We start from the raw sequence: 20,049 nt of genomic DNA on the forward strand, positions 1-20,049 counted from the left end.
ACTTCCAAAAGAAGAAAGAGGTGTCCCAGCTGGTGCGGTCCAGACTCCAGATGTGGGCCCACCTTTTAATTGCAAAGACTATAAATCTCATAACAGTGATGTCCAGCTTCCCTTGGTCAAAACTATCAATCCTTGGGTCGATGTTCATCTTCCTTTCTCAAGCTGCTTTTTACTGTTTTCCTAAGGTGTTGAGATAAGCATATTTCCTTTACATATATTCTAAACTTATATTTTCAAAGCTCCTTACTACAAGCAATATTCTAAAATTATACTTCAAAAGGTTATTATTGCAAAGCTGTTTAATGCTTAGCTACGTGCAGAAAGTTCCTGTCCAGCAGCAACATCCTTAAAGCTTTAATTCAGATGCTATAAAAGTTAATTGCAAACAAAGGATAAGTTCAAAGGCCTTCTTCCATGCTTTACTCCCTCAGTTATTTTTTAGAATTCATCCTTTAATTGTCCCATGATCAGTTTCCACACATATCACAATCACAAGCACACACGCTGCCTGTATGTACCTGACATGAAACACAGCTTTGTATCTCACACACTCAAATACAGAATCCTAGATATAACGTCAATTGGAAAAGACAGAGAAACTTTGGTAGTTAATAATTTTTGCATATGAAGAATTTTTTTTTTTTTTGTTAGGCAGACAGCATTAGCTATTCTAGAAACAGCTCATTCCTGTCAGGCCTCACAGAACCTGTCTGGCTTCTTTTTGAAGGTTCCCCCTCTCCCTCACATAGTACATGTCTGTACTTTAGAAATGCCTGAGTTGTACGAGTGTGGTACCAGCACTCAGAGCTGTTTTATATCCATGCAAATACTGTGACACAGGAAGGCCAAGCGCTGAGGCTTTTCCGTATTAGCAATAATGTATCTATGCAGGAAGGAATAGCAGTGCACCCAATAAAGCTATAAAATTAGCACAGGTTTTAAAGTGCATACTGACAATACATACTCATCCCACAAGATGGATATTCAGCCATTTATCAGTGTGACTGGGACTAGAGCATCTCTCCTACATAGACAGGCTGAGAGAGTAGGGGCTGTTCAGCCTGGAGGAGACCTCACAGCAGTCTTCCAGTATGTGAAAGGGCCTACAGGGAAGGTGAAGAGGGATTCTTCATCCTGAACTTTAGTGATAAGAAAGGGTGAATGGCTTCAGATCGAAAAACAGTAGGTTTAGGTGTTAGGAAGAAATCCTTAACTGCGAGGGTGGTGGTACACTGGAGCAGGTTTCCCGCGAAGCTGGGGCTGCCCCGTTCCTGTCAGGGCTTAAGGCAGGACGGATGGAGCTCTGAGCAACCCGGTGTAGTGGAAGGCGCCCCTACCCGTGGCAGGGGGGCTGGAATTAAATGATCTTTAAGGTCACTTCCAACCCAAACTGTTCAATGATTCTATGATCTGACAGAGGGGTGGTAGGAGTGTGTGAATCTGCCTGGGGATTCTGACCAAACTTTTCAACCTCAAGAGCCCGCATGCTGGCTGATGTGCCCGCCAACTCGCACTGGATTCAGCAAGGCAGGAAAACGCCTCGGCTCCCGAGAGAGATATTCGACGGGGAGCAGCGGTACAGGGGCGGCCCCAAGCCGGCGCGACAGAGCCCCGGCCCCGCCTGCCGCCGCCCGCCGGCTGTGACGGCGCCGGGCACCGGGAAGCGCTTCCGCCGGCAGATCCGGGGCACGGGCTGAGTGCGGCCGGAGCGGCGCGGCCGGAGCGGCTGCAGCGCGGAGCGGGGCCGGGGAAGGCTGCGGGGCCGGGGCACCGCTTCGCCCCGGCAGCCGGTGGGTCAGCGGAGGGAGGAGCGGTCGGGCGGGTACCGGCGCCCAGGGCTGCGGTTCTGCCTGCTGAAGCTGGGCAAAAACCTCTGTCGTGTTCCCCTTGGGACGGATCGGGGCAGGGGCGAGTCCAGTGACCGCTCTGAGGGGAGGGAGGTGCGTGAGGGGCACCCCCGGTTCCACCGCCCGGCAAAGCTGCGGTGGGTCAGGGAGCGGTGTCCAAGGGGTGCTGCCCTGAGCCGGCCTCATCTGTTGGACAGAACCGCGTACGTGGGAAGAGAATGGGATAGCCACCCTGCAGAAGTTTGCTAGGATAGAGTCGAAAAAGTATTTGAGCGTTCCATCATCGCCTCTTTATGCAGCTTGCCGTGGTGTGACTGGTCAAGGCCAGGAGATGTCGACCCCCCCTCTGGCCGGGGCAGGGATGCCGCCGGGCGCTTTCTCCGGGACGCAGGCTCAGGCTGCCAGGGAGGTGAACACGGCTTCCCTCTGCCGCATCGGCCAGGAGACCGTGCAGGACATTGTCTTTCGAACCATGGAAATCTTCCAGTTACTGAGGAACATGCAGGTGAGAAACAACTATCTATACACTCAACTTGCCATGTTTTTGTCACCGAGTGCCAGTATATATAAACTCTGGAGGCACCTTAGGACGTTTAGAAAACTCGGTCAAACTGCTGTGAAAAGGAGGATTGGTTGAAGAAGTGAGTACTACTCTTAATATTTTTAGTCCTGTACATTAAGTGAAATTCAGAAATGCTGAATTGTCATTGCCCTCCCAATAAAAAACCTCTCAATATGCTTAGTAACTGTGTTTTCTTTTATGTACAATGAAGTCTGTTCATATGTCGGTTATGTTTCTCTGCTTATGTTAACATATGGGAAGTAAATTTAGAGGAATTTTCATTGATCTTTTTCTGTCATATTTTCCATCTAAAACTTTTTTTTTGGTTAGGAAAAAACAACATAATCCTTATTTGTGTCTACTTACTGAGAAAACATACAAATTTCTGTTGTGTTTTCTCTGTGGAGAGTATAAGATAAATAATCATTCCCACTCCTTCTGCATTTTCATGACTCTTGTGTCACTGAATTGAGTGGCCTGGTGCTGAGACACAAAATCTCAACCCCAGTCACAATGGTGTCATTTTTAAGCATTGTGAAGACACTCACTGAAAAGTCAAAGGGATTGACAGTGACCCAAAGTGTAGAATACATGAGGGTGTTTGACAGCAGTGATTGAGCACTGATAAATTACGTAAGTTTGCTACTAAAGAAAATAAAAATTGCAGTGATTGCTATAAGAAAAGTGTGATTGACTTATTTTAAGATATACAAAAACCTCTCTGATATCTTTATTTATTTCACGTGACAGAAACTTTAATATTTTTAATGTTTTGGTTCTCTAAGTTACCAAATGGTGTTACTTACCATACTGCAACATACCAAGACAGACTGGCAAAGCTGCAGGAACATCTCCGTCAGCTATCAATACTCTTCAGAAAACTGAGATTAGTCTATGACAAATGTAATGAAAACTGTGCTGGGCTCGATCCTGTTCCCATAGAAGTAAGTATCTTTGTTTATATATAAATTATAAATCAGAATAACCAGTCTGGATAGCAAATCATCCATCTTCTTCAGTTGCAGGAGACTCATAACAAATTTTAATGTTACTGGAATCATTCAGTGGACTGAATTCTGTTTATTAATTAGAGCTTGTTGAAAGATTGTCAAACTTAGTGTCTAGTTGACACGGTGTTCTAAGTTGGACTTGGTCTCAGAGGTCTTTTCCAGCCTAATTGATTCTGTGATTCTATGAAAGCAAACTTAATTTAAAATTTTAACCTTTTTTTCCTCTGGCTTCTTGGTACCTTCACCAATTTGTTTCCCCTGGTGAAGAAAAGAGGATCAGTGCAAATTTTTTACAAGAAGTGGAAAAAAGTGGGAAAAAGCCTGCTTCAAGCTCTCACCTGTCAGCCTGGCTCCTGAGTAATAAGTATTATTGACTTTCTCTGGCCAATAGTCTGTGGCTCCATAGTTCCCTCACTCAGCTATTCCTAACATGCTGGGCAGTGTGAACCAAACCTAAATGTCCAGTGGTGGTAGAAAAGTTGCAACATAAAACTTCCAGGGAGGAGGATTGGCCAAAGTTTTTCTTAATAGCAGTGCTGTCATTCATAAAATCTTTAATATCATTTTCCTCATAAGTTGTTTCTAATTTCTAGGACTATAACCCTGGGTTTTGTTACAATTTGAGTTGTTCCTGCTCTATATTAACTAGAAGTTTGAAATTCTTTAATTCCTGACCCCTGGATTCTGAGGCAACTTTCTTAATGGACTTTTGATTGTCCATTGAATTTTAATCATACAGATATTATGTTTGAAGTGTGAGTCTCTTAACTGAATAAAAGAAATGAAGAAGTCCATTCTGTACAGCCCATTCTAGACTGCTGTTTCACTTAACAGTCGCTGACTTTTGACAAGGGTTTCAGAAAAATATATATGGAAACATGACAGCAAGCAGGGGAATAAGTTAATTTTCCCATTTAAGAAAATAAAACCTGTTTTCACAGTGTTGGACTTGTGTCCTCTTTAAAAGCTTTTCATGTGTCTTATTTTCCCATAACAGTGGAATGATGCGGCTTTTTTCTATAACTTTTCACATTTTTTTCCCATTATCAGGATGGAAAAGAATCTCCATAGAGAAAATAAGTAGTCACTTCAGGCTTTTTTAATGCAAGGTTTCACTGATAACTTAGTCACAGCAGAGTTTTTTATTGATAGTTGTTTGGTTTTTTTTTTAATCTTAGTCTTTTCTTCTCTGAACTTAGTAGATGCCTGTCTCCTCATGTTTTTATTGGTTAGATTGAATGACAGGGGCACAGTATTCCTCTTGAATCAGTTTGCTTAAATTCTTCTTCCAGTAGTTCAATAATAGTCTCAATTGTATTATTTAGTGGCCAATATTCTAACCTATTCTAGAATATTCAATTCTGCGTCTTTACAGAATATGAACAAAACTAGGGTTTTTTTGCACAGTCAAGAGAAGTCCATACCTGCTAGTATGTGAGTACTGATGTGTAGTAGGTGTTATTAACTTTTTGTTAACCAACATAGCAAGGAGTGAGATAATTGTGAAGGAGATCTGCCTACAAAGATTGAATTTCCTGGTTTTTTTTGTGTATTAGGTATAGTTCAGCTTTTCTTGGTAGGTTTGTTTTTTGTTTTTGTTTTTTTTTATCTATCACCTTTTCTGAAAGGCAGGGAGGTTTTAAAGAAACAGTCTACTTTGAGTGCTACTTTACTTTTTCATCAGAGAGAGTTTTTCCAAGAGCATTTGGCAGCCCTACTACTTCTTCTTTATGGTCTGCCAATGTAGTAAGTGGTCAACATTTGCTACTTTTTCATGGCAGAGTTTAGTGTGGTAACTTTTGTCCATTTTGCTAAGCTTAATAAGAATGGCTGCAAAAATTTTTTTGTATGGAAGGAAATTACAGTTTTAGTGGGTTTAAAGCAAAGTAATTTTTCCTTTAGAGTGCTGGAGGCACTGAGCACTTTGTAATACTACACCCCAACCTAAGTAAGAAGTTCATATGCACTTGATGAGCAGCTTGCTCCCAGGCTTTTAAACGAATGTCTTCTTGCTCACTTTTATCAATATTAGTCTTCCATTTGTCTGTAGTGTGTTTGTGAACACGGATGCAATTTTGCCTAGTTCAGGACAGAAAAAACAATGTCAGACTATGGACTTTGTGAATGTATTATCCTTTAAGAAATTGTTAGTAGCTCGGGAGTGTTCTGACACAGAAACGAGTTTTTGTTTTGTATCTAATATGTTTCTTTTTGATCTGTTTTTTGTTAGGAAGGAAACATATTTTAGTATTCATTTAGAAATTCTGCATCAAGGAATTTTGGCTTTGTTCAAGCTTACAAAAAAGACAGTGCACTTTGGTCTTCTCCAGCCTAAACCAAATTAGGATTCTGTGTGTCTGAGGAGACCACGGTGAAAAATACTTACAGAAAAATAATTTTAGGTAATTGTGGGCCTGGTCTTAGGAGTAGCCAAACAGAGGCTCAGTAAAACAGCAAATCATAACTAGAGTATTAGACGAGTAGTTGCGTAAAGTCAGTCATATTTATGTTCAGTCTGCCACTAAAATGACTATTCATAATGAGAACTTATGTTTGTGGTTTTATTTCTTAGTGTGGAATAGTAAATTTTAAAATCCCAATCTTCAGAATTTGAAACGACAAGGATTATCTATGACAAACATCTTAAAATGGAAAAATTGGCTTCTGTCTGCAGTTATGAAATTTCTTTGGTCTGGGCTTGGTAATGTGTGAGATTGTGTCTTTTGGAAGCACACTGTTTGCCTGGAGAACCAACTGAGGTCATTGCAAGGTTTGAGGTGGCAAGTAGGCTTGTCTCCACGTTCTCTTGGGCAGTTAGAACCTGTGGAGAAAATGGTAGTACCATATCCATATGTATTTCCTGGATTTGATTTTTTTTTTTTTTTTAATTTTTCTTCTTTTTCTTTTTTTTTTTTCTCTTAAGCCGATGTTTCTTGTCTTCACAGCAACTTATTCCATATGTTGAAGAAGATGGCTCCAAGCATGATGATCGTGGTGCTGCAAGTCAGCTTCGTTTTGCTAGTGAAGAGAGAAGGGAAATCATGGAAGTTAATAAGGTAACAAAGTTGAAATTAATTTGCATAAACTGAGAAATGTCGTTTTCACATTACAAAGCCTAAATTTCTATATTGCTGTACTAAGTATGCAATGTGTGATGACTGCCATCAAAACTGGACATAAACAGTTTTTATTTATAAATATTTCAGTATTGACCTTTTAGTTAAACAACTATTTTTTAGCTGTAGCTCTGGCAGTAGAGCTTCCTAACAACTGGGTTTCCTAACAGCTCTAACTTGTGTCTCTTCTAAAATGGACATATGTTCTTATGAATACAGTGTTTTATGTTTATGTATAACCCACTAGATATTGACAGTACAAACTGAACTAAGGTGCCTGTTGAAGTAATTTATCTTCAAAACTTACCTTAGGTGTAAAAGTAATTGATATTGAACAACAGATGTGTAAATATTATTACAGTTATGTGAATTAGTAAAGAATTTTCAGGGCTACCTTCTGGATTTTGACAGTTTGAGGAAAACTGTTCCTTTTCTAAAGAGAAGCATTTACTGAATCTTGGCACATTCAGAAAAAATGTACTATGAATTATATAAGTTAAATGAGTTAAAATGTTAAATTTTCAGTTTAAATGGCATTGTGAAACTGGGTACAATTATTGAAGAGAGATTCAAATCTAAAAATAATTATGCTGTAGTAAAAGCTAATGTAATATGGAGATTAAAAAAACATAGTTTTACCAGACCACAATTTTGAACATTTTTTCTTCAATCTGTAAAAGACAAAGATAGGATTAAATACATATTTCTATAGCTGCAATATCTGCAAATGCTCAGTAAAAAGGAGTTATAATCTACAAAAATAACTGAACAAAAGAAATAAATGGATAAAATGTTTATTTATGGACTGAATCATTGATGGATTTTTGGCTTTTAAAATATTTGCAATGTTTTAATTTGTCTTCCATAACCATACATGTATTGAATTTTTCAGAACCCATTTTTTTAGAAAAATGCATGTGTATTGTACAGGAAAAAATGGGGACTATGTGAATTTAGAGAAATGCAGTTGTCAGCTCTCCTGTTGTAATCTTTCTCTTCACTGTTGATGTAGCAGGGTTGAATATATTATATTGTATGTAATGTTGTACTGTGAATTAATGCACATTTATTTGCAATCTTTTAGTATTAATAAGCTTAACTGTCCATATTTGCTGTGGTTTAATAGTTCTGTGACACGGTTTTGCCCTTGTTGTACTTGTATGCTAATATGGTTTTAAACCTCCTTGGTGTGATCTTGTGAAAATAATTTCATAAATGTTTATGAAGAGTTCTGAACCTTAAAAAGGTTGGTGTTACAGGACCATTGGTAGCAAATTGGTAATTAAGAATGCATTGAAATCTTCATGTAAATATAGGGTAAAATCCTGTGTTTATACTTAAATGCCTAGACCTAATTTCAAGATTTTCCACTGTAAATCTTCACAAGACAGTTGAACTTTCTGTAGTATTCTCGTGGACAAATACTTAGTAACTGCAGCAAAAGAAAGTTAAACTTCTTGTTTTTTGAAAGTTCATGATTTTTTCTTTTGTCTCCCTCTAGTTGTATAAGCACATCTACTACCATGTTCAAAGTTCAAATTTTAATACTTTGCAGACTAGGTAATGCTTTTATGACTAGAAATGTATAATTTTTTTGCATAGAAAAAGCACAAGAATCAGATCATTGGCCAAATTTCTAACACCAGCTGCTGGATTCAAGGAGGGCTTGCTCTGGTTCTTAGCTGGCACATCTGACAGCTCTTCAGTCCTCTCTAGGGTGTCATGTCCACTTCCAACTCAATTTGATGAATTAATTTTAGGAACATTTCAGTAATATAAAATGTTGATGAGAATACTGTGACAGGGAAACCAACATGGTGGTTCAAGAAGCTTTTTATATTCTTGACCAAATCTTTTCTTCCTTCAGCTCTTGTCCTGTTCTCACCTAATCCTTTTGGCTGTAATAGGCATTATTTTTTTTCAGTCTTACATGTTATTGGTACCAAAAAATCACTGTTGCAATAACCCAAGACTTTGACACTATTGTGATATTTTAATTAGTTCTTACGTCTGCCATGGATCTCTTAATTTTGCCCTTCTTGCCATGATATCCCTGCCAGTCTGATTTCTTTGGTGGTTCTGGATGTATGTCAAAGACACTAACTGCCCCACTGTGTGGAGCACTGCCAAAACTAGTAATAGCTCTTACAAACCCTTGTGGATCATATATTCCTCACGTCAAAATGTCCTCATTCCATGAACCACTGACTTGAAAAATAGCAGCTTTCCTTTGCTGCTGCAGGTGTCTGGGAAGGGAGCATCCTCAGTGGAGGAGGGAGCATCAGGTACTTCCTGTGCTCAGCATCTTGTTCATGGGGCAGGAGAACCTGTTGATGTAACAGGGTTCCTAAAAACTGCAGGAGCTTTTTGTATTGGTTTACTGTGACATCTTTTTTACTTAGTTATTCTGCTATTTTAGAATTACCTTTTAGGTCAGAAAGTTTATTGTGCTGACCTTGACTATGTAAGTACTTGTCTGTTAATGTAAAATATAGATTAGTTTACAAGGCAATGAATTTCTGTCCTAGCAATCCAGTAATAATTAGCAACTGTAAGTTTAAATAAAGCCTACTAAGCTTTATAGCACAAGGGAGTTTTGCCCACAGTAACAAGCTTCTGCTATTATTACAAAACAAACGATTTCTTGAGCACTGGCTACCTCTATCTCTTGTCTTAAACAATTCTCTCCTGCAGTTCCCAAAAATGTAGTTTATTCTTTTTTTATCTGTATATGTTTTCTGGGCATATAAATTGCTGAGGTGGTTGAATTTTTCAGAATAAATTACTGTTCCAGAATCAGTTTAGCACTTGAATTGGTCTTTTAGTACATGTCTTGATCCAGTTTTCATTGAAATTAATCTATTTGCAGCAAGTGGAAGATGTTACCAAGATTTCCTCTCTTCTGTTCATTTTTTCAAGTGTTTAATGTCCTGTCTATTAAGTTTTTTATCTTGAAAGTATAGAACCATCAGTATTATTTTCAAGATATCAGGCTCACCTTCAGTCTGTGGTCTTGTAGTACATTTGACAGGACTTGAAACAGAAATACCAAATCAAGAATTGAGAATGATTTAATCTCTTTTGCTGCCTTATAAACAGTTTTCTTTACTGCTCACTTTTAGATGTGGAGCAAATACAGCTTAGGTTTCATTCATGCTGTAGGTCTGGTTTCAATGAAGCACTTAGGAAAACCATCACATAATTAGTTGTGTAGGTACATTTGGGTGAAAACAATGCAAAATAGCATTTGGACATTCCAGGTAGCCCTTAGAAAACAATCATATTTGCTGTTCTTAACTAATGTTTGTTAAGTGTTTAACAGTGATCTTGCTAAGAGAGAAAAAGACAATCTACGTGACAGACTTTTAAGTTAAGCTTAAGTAACAAGTTTAGCTCTAGGCTTTTTTTGGTAGCACAAACATTGTGCCTTACAGCTGATGCTGTTTAGGACTATGCAGAAAACTTAAATTCCTTTTAAACCACCTTTTACACTATTTGCATGTATTTTAATTGGTTTTATATGAGTATGTCCATTTTCACCCGCAATATGAGTGTGCACGAAGGAACGCTTTGGGGAGGGGGAAGAATTTGTGACTTGGACACCTTCTGGGCAGATTAATCTGCACTGCAGACAATTCCATGAATTTTTGAATACCAGACTGACTTTCTGCAATGGTAGAATCAGAGGAATTTAGGCTCAGTGGGAGGGATGGACATTATCTGGTTCAGCCCCCAGCTCAAGACAGGGTCAACCAGCAAAGTTAGATCCAGCTGCTTTAACTCATATCCATGCTCCAGCATTTCAAGTACCTGTAAGGATTGAAATTCTGTCTTTTCTGGGCCCCTCTTCATTGTTGACTTTTACTGTGAAAATTTTCCTAATGTTACATTGGAATTTTCTTTGTCATAACTTATATATTCACTGCCCCTCATCCTTTTGCTGTGTATACTCAAGAAGAGTCCAGCTTTGTCTTTTCTGTGAGCTTCATTAGGTGGCTGAGGATAGCACTGAGATCCTTCCCTCTGGCCTTCTCTGCTTGAGATTGAACAAAGACAGCTTTAATCCTTATGATGGCCCTCCACTAGGCATTATCCAGTATGATGGAGCTTTGTACTGATCCCTAAATTGGACAGTCATTCTCCAGAGCCAAATAGAGAGGAGTATGAGAGGTACTTGCCTGACCTGAGAGGTACACTCTTGCTATTATAGGGCAGAGTGCACTTTGTCTTCCTAGTTGCAAAAAAAGATCTGCTGATGACTCCTGTTAAATGTGTTAGAAAGTATCTAAAAGGACCTCACATCCTTTTTTGCAAATTTCCTTCCTATTCAGTCAGCCCTCTACCTGTGCTGTTGTATGAGTTTATTCTGTGAGCAGATGTAGGATGTTGCTTTAATTGAAGTTCCTAAGATAGATGTTGGCCTGCCTTTCCCACCTGTTGAGGTTCCTCTGAATCCAATATCCCACCAGAGAGTATATTTTTCATCTTCCCCAGTGTGGCATTGTCCATCACTTTGATAACTTTGATGTGGTGATTAGGTCATTGTGTGATTGATCATTAATGAGGATATTAAGAATATTCACCTTAGTATCAATCTGAGAAACTTCAAGACTGACCAGCTAGCACTTGATCTTAATACTGATGATCCCAGCATTTAGAATCCCATAGTCCAGCCAGTTTTCCATCAACCCAGTAATTCACCTATCCAAACCACATCTTTACAATTTGCTCAAAGGCAATGAGAGGCTGTGTCAAAAGCCTGACTAATAAATTATTTATGATTTTACTTTATGGAAGTGAAGAAAATCTCCTGCTCTCCCCTTGCCACACAGCCAGTCATTTCTTGATAAAAGGCTATCATGTTGGTCAGGCACAAGTGTCATGGTTTGACCTCCCAAAAACTCATTTCCTCTCAAACCACGACAACAAGGCATCTGTGGGAAATCCAATATGACTGTTCCCAGTCACCTTATCATTATGTGTCTGGTTCTGAAGGATTTGCTGCACAATCTTTCTGTGTCAAGAGTTAGGCTGAGTAGCCCGTAGTTTTCTGGATTCCCCCTCCTTGTCTTTCTTGGAAATGAACTGAAATGTTTCCTTTTTCATCAGGAGCATATCCCCTCTCTCCATAAAGTAGGGTGGTCTTATTATGTCATAAAGCAGCTTTCTCAGCATTCAGATGTATTTTTATTCCAGATCATAAATTATTTCCTCTTCAGTTTTGTATAAAATGTTGCACACAAATTTTTTTCACATTGCATCCATATAAAAACCATATCATGCTTTCAAAGTTGAAAAAAAGTTAGAAAAAGGTGAGCGTAAAGCTGCCTGTAAAATCCCAATTGTCCCCTTTTGTCCTCATGTAGATGTATATTATACAACCTTTATTGCAGTACCACGTTTGGTTCCTTTTCCCCCCTTCCCACTTTATATTCTGGAAGAGTTCTTTGAGCTATTCTGCTTTTGTGGCAGACTAGGCACTATTTAGATCGAATCAGTGTTGTAGTAAATAAGATTATAAAAATCCTGGTTTGTATATTGCGTAACAGTCATTAGACTATGGAGTAAGCAGGGAATTTGGGAATGAGAAGGAAGGATTTATTGTGTGTAGTGAGTAACTAACTAAGGCAGCTCTTGGGAGCTGAATTTTTTTTCTCCCTGCCACAAATTATCTGTTGTAGTTGTTAATTCTTCCCCTTATGGCTCATGGTAGCTTTGAATATGTGGGAAGGTATTAAAATACAAAATTTAGAGATGAACATGAATCTTAAATATCTTTGGACAAAGTTGGCAGCACTGCAGTTTTATCTGTAGTGTTCATGTGACTGAGTTTGCCATCTGTAACTGAGGATCATAGATCTGTGGGATTTTCATATAAAGAATGGGGATGTAACACTGAGAAGTGTCGTGGAGAAGCACCTTGGGGAATGAATAATTCCATTACAAACTACAGAGCATAGATGGTACTCAGTAAATAAGACCTCAGACCTCATTGTCAAACGATAAATAATTGGTATGAAGCAAACATCCATCTATTTGAATGAAGGTGCTTATTCCTCTCAGAACAACAGATCAGTGGATAAATACAATCCTGTCTGAGCTAACAGGTGAAAAGTATTGAGCTTGCAGCAGAGCACAGGCTGTCACTGATGTTTCTGTTTGTTTCAGGAACACAGGGTTACACATGTAGAAGGAGCAGTTTTCCTTTCAGCTGTCAGGTGAGGTGCAAGGCAGGAAACTCAGTCTCATTTCAGCTAAGTGTAGAACAGTCATGCCTGTGGATGACATCAGGAAAAGCTGTAGATACTGGACAGAGAGTGTGTTAATGTTTAATTGCACAGCAGTTACTGTATTAATGATGAATATTGTTTATCCCTTTGGAAAAAAATTATAAATAGATTGATGTATGCATTTGTTATGATGGACAATGAGCTTGGTATCAGCTGAGCAGCCATAAGTTAAGACACTACTTGGCAGCTTTAAGAGAGTTCGAGCAAAGTGTTGAGGGCACTTTGTCCATCATATTAACTACCAGAAAAAAGCAGGTTTTTCCATCTTCATACTTCAGAGATTTCATTATGAAGGATTCATTTAGAAAAAGAATGATATAAATGTCACCTTCATATTACAAACATTATGTTTCTGTAGGAATTTCTTGGGCTTGGTTTACCTGGAAACACGGAGGCCACTGTCACCTTCATAAGGCTTTCAAAAATCACTTCTACAGCAGTTCAATGGTCAGAAGGAGTAACATGAGTATTGTGTCCAGCTCTGGGCTCCTCGGCTCAGGAAAGACAGGGAACTGTTGGAGTGGGCTCAGAGGAGGGCTACAAAAATTATCAGAGGGATGGAACACTTCTCCTATGAGGAAAGGCTGAGAATTGAGGCTGTTCTCTCTGAAAGAGAGAAGACACCAGGGAGATCTTATAGAAGCCTTTCAGTACCTAAAGGAGCTTACAAGAAAGATGGGAACAAACTTTTTAGCAGGGCCTGGTATGATAGGACAAAGGGTAATGGCTTTGAACTAAAAGAAGGCCAATTTTGATGAAATATAAGGGAGACATTTTTTAGGCTGATGGTGATAAAACACTTGTCTTGAGAGGTGGTAGATGCCCCATCCCTAGGAACATTCAGAGTCAGGTTGTACTGGGCTCTGAGCAACCTGATTTAGTTGAAGATGTGCCTGCTCAATGCAGGGTTGGACTAGATGACCTTTAAAGGTCCCTTCCAACCCAAACTGTTCCATGATTCTATACTCTCGGTAAAGAACATGATGCAAGTTCTCTGTAGTAGACTCTTAATCAACAAAGTAAACATAATTTCTTAAAATTTTGCTAAGATTTATGCAAGTAAAGGTACTGTGGTTATTAATATTTAATGTTACACTTAGACACTTGAGATGTCCTTCTGGCCTGTACTGTTGTAGATCTAGAATAGAGCAGGTAAAAACCATAGCTGGCACAGCATTTAGGAGAATGGTCTTCAATATAAGATTTTCAAGATGGAAACAGCTCTTTTCTTGTGTTTTTTTCTTTAATCACAAGAAGAGCCTGTACAACTTAGACAAGTACTGTTGATGTTTTTAGAAGCATCACTTGGCATATGGTCTTACTCTTTCATGGTGTTTACATTATTTTCTTTGCCTGAATAAGGGATTTCTAACAAATGGATTGAGTGCAGCACAGTGACTGACAGTGATGTTTTAGTTTTAAAATTTGAAGGATGCGTGAGCTTAAAATGAGGAGAAAGACAAGAACACTGTGCAAAGGAAGGTTCTAGTACATCTCTGGTTGTAAGTTGTGACTTGGTCTAGAAAGCACTGATTTCTAATGAAATGCAAGTGAAGCAAAAATGACTTTTGGTAAAAAAATGTATTTTAGTCAAAGTTGAAATTACTGTGTCCTCCTGAACCCAAATCCATATGAAACATGGCAGGTTCTTGATGGCAGCTTTTCTTCCTTGAAAGACAGCTATTTTCTGGATCTTTGTTATGGTTCTCCCATTTTGTTTCATTTATGTGGGTTTTGTGCTTCAGTAAATGTTTTCATAAAGGACCTGCCTGACCTCAGCCAACTCAGGTCTCGTGGGTTACTGGAAGGTGCAGTCCTTGCCAGCTCCATCAGGATGTCCGTAATACTTGAAGGGTCAGTCAAAATAGTCCCCATTGAAAATTAGTATCACCAAAGAAGACCCCCTAGGGTAGATTAACAGTCAGATCACTTTTCTGACAGAGAGGAACTGACAGAAACAGGCCTGACAGATGTAACTTGAATTTAGGTCTCTTAAACTCATTATAAACTGCCTCATAGATTTTCCCTGTGCTATCTAAAACCAGATAAAGTCTTTAAAGAAGAAGCTGTAGCATGTATGTAGGATGAAGTACTTTTTCTTGTTTCATGCAACTGTTAATCCTGAGAAGCAGTCTAGAGTTCAACTAAGTCACTTCAACAGAAGGAGGAAAGAGTGGGAGACAACTTGCAAGCAATCTGTTCAAATGAAAATTTGTCACTGCTGCAAAAGCTGCTTAAAGATTTTGCCCATTTCCCAAGAACGCCATTTCACCTATCTTTTCAAGGTTAGGCTTGAGTTGAGATGTTCTTACTGTCTCAGCAAAGTCTTAAGCAGAGGCCAGCACTTCCAGTGGTGCAGAACATATTAATTATGTAGTACTTTGTGGTGTGGACCACTGCCTGTCAAAGATCAGTAACAAAGATCACTGTATGCATTTCAATTAGGAGACTGTGCTCTCTGAAGTAGATTTTTTTCTTCTCTCTTTATTCTTTCAACAGCCTAGCAACCCAGGAATAGTGCTTCATCTTAAATGTTTTTCCTGGCTCCAGAAAAAGTAGAAGAGCTAAGAAATTAGCTCCTCACTAAAGAGGAGGATCTAAAATTATCTTCAGATAAATAAACAAATTTATAGTTCTTGTCCTTACAGATGCTTTGAAAACAAATGAAATCCAGTCTGAATGTTCCCCTGTCTAGCAGCATCAAATAAAGATCAAACAATTTACAGTGTCATAATGCTTTCACAAGAAAGGAAAACAGTATTACAGAATGAGTCTTTTGGGCATAGCTTACACAAAGTTCATGTGAGTAGCAGTATTTAACGGTACAATTAGACATGGATGGAGAGAGAAAACAGCCTGCTTCTCAGAAGTCAATGGTTCTTACTTCTGTCTGTGACTTTACCATCACCAGCTGTTCAGCCTTCATTTCCACTGATGAAGGTTTTTAAATATGTTGAAATGGTGTGGCCTCAGTATGAGGGAGTTACAGCTTGCATTAAACTAGTAATTTTGATGTAACAGTCACTGATTTCTCCAGGATTGGATGTTGAGGATAGCAAACAGAATAATGTTTAAAAATGCCACAGGTATGAACATGCTTGTTTATCTTATCCCTTTTGTGCTTTCTCAAGCATCACATCTTGCATTTATGACCTTTGGTAGGAAGACCCTTGCAATTCTGTCATTTCAGTGCTGTGGTAACTACATGCTGCTTAGCTTTCTCTCTTCTCTTTAGTTAGGAGGTGAATCTGTGCTGTATATTATGAAATCTTGGATCAGCAAATGGAAAAGAAAGAAGCATTATAAATGCATATATTGCACATATTTTTCCTTAAAACACTTTTTAGCCTGTCAAATGCTTGGTTAGGAATTCCATGTTAGTGCACATGAACTGTCCTGCATATGTTTTTGTATCCTTCTTGGGAGTCTAGATCTGAGTGTTGTCTCTTCCAGTGTCCTGCAAAATCTGTATTTAGGAGTATTTCCCTTACTATGGTCTCCATGTAATCTAAGCCTAATTACCATATTACTGCAGACTGCTTTTACGGGTCTGAAGTGAATAGGCTTCCTTTTTTGCTGACCAGCTGGCAATTTAAAAATATTGTTACGTTGACTGCATCAAAATTCAGGAGACTAATTTTCAGGATATTGCTTCATTTTCTCTCTGTTCCAGTAACTTTGGTTGTATTAGTGATTTGAGTCACGCTTTTAATGTATTGCCTTTTGTGTAGTGCAAATAACAAAGTTAAATCGAACCTGAAACATTTTGTTCTGTTTTGATGGAAGCAGGTCTTTCCTGTGCTTTTACTTTATGTGGAACTCTGGACTTCCCTAATGAATAAATAGTTTGATCTCTAATGTTGGGAGGCTGACATCTTATCAAATCAGAATTAAATGAAAGACAAACTGTGTACTGATAACAAGAACCTAACTTAGTTCTCAACAGCTTTGATTTGAGCAGGAAAATGAATAAATGAAACAGTAAATATGGGTATTATTGTGAAACATGAGAGGTTAGGGAAGTTGTGTGATGTCTTGATGCCCTGATCTTTCTTCTGTAGAGATATCATTTCTAAGTTTTGACTACGCAACCAAATAAAAGCTAGTTTTCTCTTCTCCTGTTCCTCCAAATGCTTCTGCAGTTTGCAAAAACAAATATATAATTTTAAAGAATTCAGCATGCTTGGGAAAACTTTTTTCAAGACAGGACTCTTAAATCATTACAGTTGACCTACATTGCAGAAGGGTTGCAAAAGCTTGATTTGTTTCACCTATACCCTGTGCTTTGTTCAAACTTGTACTGTTAATGCCTTGTTTTTCTCGAAACCAAATTTATAAAACACATATTCACATAAATTTGCCTGCTCCCCAAATGTTTTCTTCCAGCTTAGGATGCTCTCTTTTAGACTTTTCAAAGTGAGGACTGATCCCCACAAGCTTCCAGCTTTTGAAGGTGTCAGGTGTTTTAATAAAAGGCTGCAGTGAAATGAAACAGCATTCCCCCTCTTGCAATGTTCCTTAACTTTTGAGGCTTTATTGTATTTTTAGAATGTGCTTTAAAGGGGAGGGATGTATTATCCCACTAATAGTGCTCACTGACAACTGAAAGATTTATATAGCATTTCATAGCACTGTAACTTTTGTTGAATTTTTGAGTGCACTATTTGAACTGATCACAAAAAAACTTTTTATAAACTCTTCCCACAGAAACTGAAACTGAAGAATCAACAGCTGAAGCAGATCATGGATCAGTTACGAAATCTTATTTGGGACATAAATGCCATGTTGGCAATGAGGAACTGAACAAGGAAAATCAATCTTTGTAACTGAAGAGGATACAAATCTGTTTGGATATACTTAACTTCCTTCTAAGAAGTAACATGTTTTTCCACAATTATATTGCAGTAATGTTTGAAAAGTCTCAAAGATTAAAATGTTGGGTTGTTTTCTAGTAATGTCAATGGGTTTGAGTTTGTTTTTATAGAAGATTCATCATATAAGTTTTACCTGTGCGATTCTGCTGTACAGCCTCAGTAATTTACAGTAGTAGTTTGGATTGCTATGCAGATAGGGGGTTTTATAAATTGTTTCTGGATTTTCTTTATAATACAATTAAAAATTATAAAAACATATGTTTATATGCAGTTTATTCTGGAGTGCAAATAGCCTCTACAGAGAGGAAAAGTTGCAAGACGGGAAAGTTACTCCAGATAACTAGAGGGCTGAAATCAGCAATCAGATACTGCAATTCAGTCTGCAGTATTTTTTATATTATCTGCAGTGCAGAGCAGAGCAGGACAATCCCCTACCTTGCCCAGCTGGTGATGCTAGGCCTGATGCCCCCCAGGACTGGATTGGCCCTACTGGCTGCCATGGCACTGCTGGCTCGTGTTCAATTTGCCATTGACCAGGACCCCCAAGTCCTTTTCCACAGCTCTGCTCTCCAGCCTCTCATTCTCCAGTCTGTACACACAGCCAGGGCTGCCCCATCCCAGGTGCAGAATCCAGCACTTGCCCTTGTTAAACTTCACACAGTTGGAGATTGCCCAACCGTTTAATTTGTGGAGGTCTCTCTGCAGGGCCTTTCTGACCCCAAGGGAGTTGACAGCTCCTCCCAATTCAGTGTTATCTACAAACTTAGTTAGTATTCCTTCCAGTCCTGCGTTGAAGAGCACAGGGCCAGGGACGGAGCCCTGCAGAACCCCACTAGTGGCAGTCACCAGTCTGATGTGCCCCATTCACTGTAACGCTTTGTACCCAGCCCATCAGCCAGTTGCTTACCTGTCACGTGACTCAGTTATCCAGCTGTGTGCTGGACATTTTGTCCAGAAGGCTTCTGTGAGAGAGAGTGTCCAAAAGCTTTGCTGAAGTCCGAAAAGATCACACCTGCTGGCTTTCCTGGATCACCTAGGTGGGTTACCCTGTTGTAGAAGGAAATCAGGTTCATCAAGCAGGACTTCTCCCTCATGAAGCCATGCTGGCTCTGAACAGCTGTGACTGGTGGTGTATTCATGTATGGTTGGAATACTTTGGTTTTGTTTATCAGCATGCATTGAATAAAGACCTCATTAGTCTTTTCCCTGTGACTATCAGTCATAGTAAACTTCGGAATATATGAGCAGTTCATTATTTTGAGTTAATCATAAACCTTCATCTTTCTTTGTTCTAACTTTGTTACTCCTCACAATTTTTGTTTGCCCTGAAAATAATCTTGAAAATTTTTATTATCCACAGATGCTACCAGTGTACTATGTGTCTCTTTCTCCAGATGAAAAGATACACAAAACAACAGTTTCAGTATAAATCCATAGGGCACTTTTAGTATTTGTCAGGTTGAAAACTAGCCATCCTCAGTATTTGCTTCTTGTGTATCACTTTTAACTCTCATTCCGTGCCCAGTCAGACTCCATAGTAGTTTTGTGTGAAAGACTTGTTCAGAACCTCCTGAAGCATCCAGTTAAATGGTATCCTTTTAAAAGCTACCTTTTTTGCAGTCTAATGGTTTGATACTGAATGCTCACTGATGTGAGATTCATGGATTTTAAAATGTTACACTGATTTTCATGGAGTCATAGAATGGTTTGTGCTGGAACGGACATCTGAAGATCATCTTGTTCCAACACCTCTGACACAGACAGGGTTGCCCAGACTCACTTTGAGCACTGCCATGAATGGGACATCTGCAGCTTCTCTGGGCAACCTGTTCCGATGTCTCACCACCCTCACAGGTGTTTCGTTGTTCTATCAGTCTCTTTAATTCTGTTTTTTTAATAATTTCAACCCATTTGTCTACTCCTTGAGGTAAAAATCACTGGTAACAGATCCAGTCACACCTGGTTAACATTATGTGACTTTTCCCTGAAAATAGGTACAATATAGTTTGTCTTTTGTTTCTCTTTTCAAAGGCCGTAAATATTAACAGATGAATGGACATTCCAGTCTTACAGTTGAAAATAAAGGGGTAGAAAATGTTCATTTTGATTAGTTTACCTGATGTTGAAAGTGGTCTGTATGTATGACAATACCTAGATGTGAGTAGATGTCAAAACACCTTACAAATAAGATCTCTCTCTTTTCTCCCATGTTGCAAATGCAAGAGTAGATCTCTTACTCTGTGGCAGAGGCCGCAGCAGAATTGTTGGTTCCCTGTTTGGATTCACCACTATGGCAGATTTGCTGGTCAGAAATAATAGGCTTTTTCTGCAGCTGTGAGAGTCATAACTA

General features: G+C 38.8%; 2 protein-coding genes across 6 annotated transcripts; one reads left to right on the forward strand and one right to left on the reverse strand.

The window, feature by feature from the left end:
* Window positions 1–1,472: 1,472 nt before the first annotated feature.
* LOC119696976 (predicted GPI-anchored protein 58) lies at window positions 1,473–2,033 on the reverse strand. Its single transcript, XM_038126937.1, has one exon. It carries the CDS (start codon window positions 2,031–2,033, stop codon window positions 1,473–1,475), a length of 561 nt encoding a protein of 186 aa, XP_037982865.1.
* MED30 (mediator complex subunit 30) lies at window positions 1,653–19,796 on the forward strand. 5 transcript variants are annotated; one of them, XM_038129185.1, is made up of 5 exons: window positions 1,653–1,794; window positions 2,147–2,352; window positions 3,195–3,353; window positions 6,365–6,475; window positions 17,533–19,796. In XM_038129185.1, exons 2-5 carry the CDS (start codon window positions 2,179–2,181, stop codon window positions 17,626–17,628), a joined length of 540 nt encoding a protein of 179 aa, XP_037985113.1. In that variant the 5' UTR covers window positions 1,653–1,794; window positions 2,147–2,178; the 3' UTR covers window positions 17,629–19,796. The 5 variants fall into 5 exon arrangements, with proteins under 5 accessions (XP_037985113.1, XP_037985114.1, XP_037985115.1 ...); XM_038129186.1 differs by having other exon boundaries at window positions 1,664–1,790; XM_038129187.1 differs by having other exon boundaries at window positions 1,691–1,822.
* Window positions 19,797–20,049: the final 253 nt, after the last annotated feature.

The sequence above is a fragment of the Motacilla alba genome, chromosome 2 (genome assembly GCF_015832195.1).
Source record: "Motacilla alba alba isolate MOTALB_02 chromosome 2, Motacilla_alba_V1.0_pri, whole genome shotgun sequence".
In the NCBI taxonomy this organism is placed as follows: domain Eukaryota; kingdom Metazoa; phylum Chordata; class Aves; order Passeriformes; family Motacillidae; genus Motacilla; species Motacilla alba.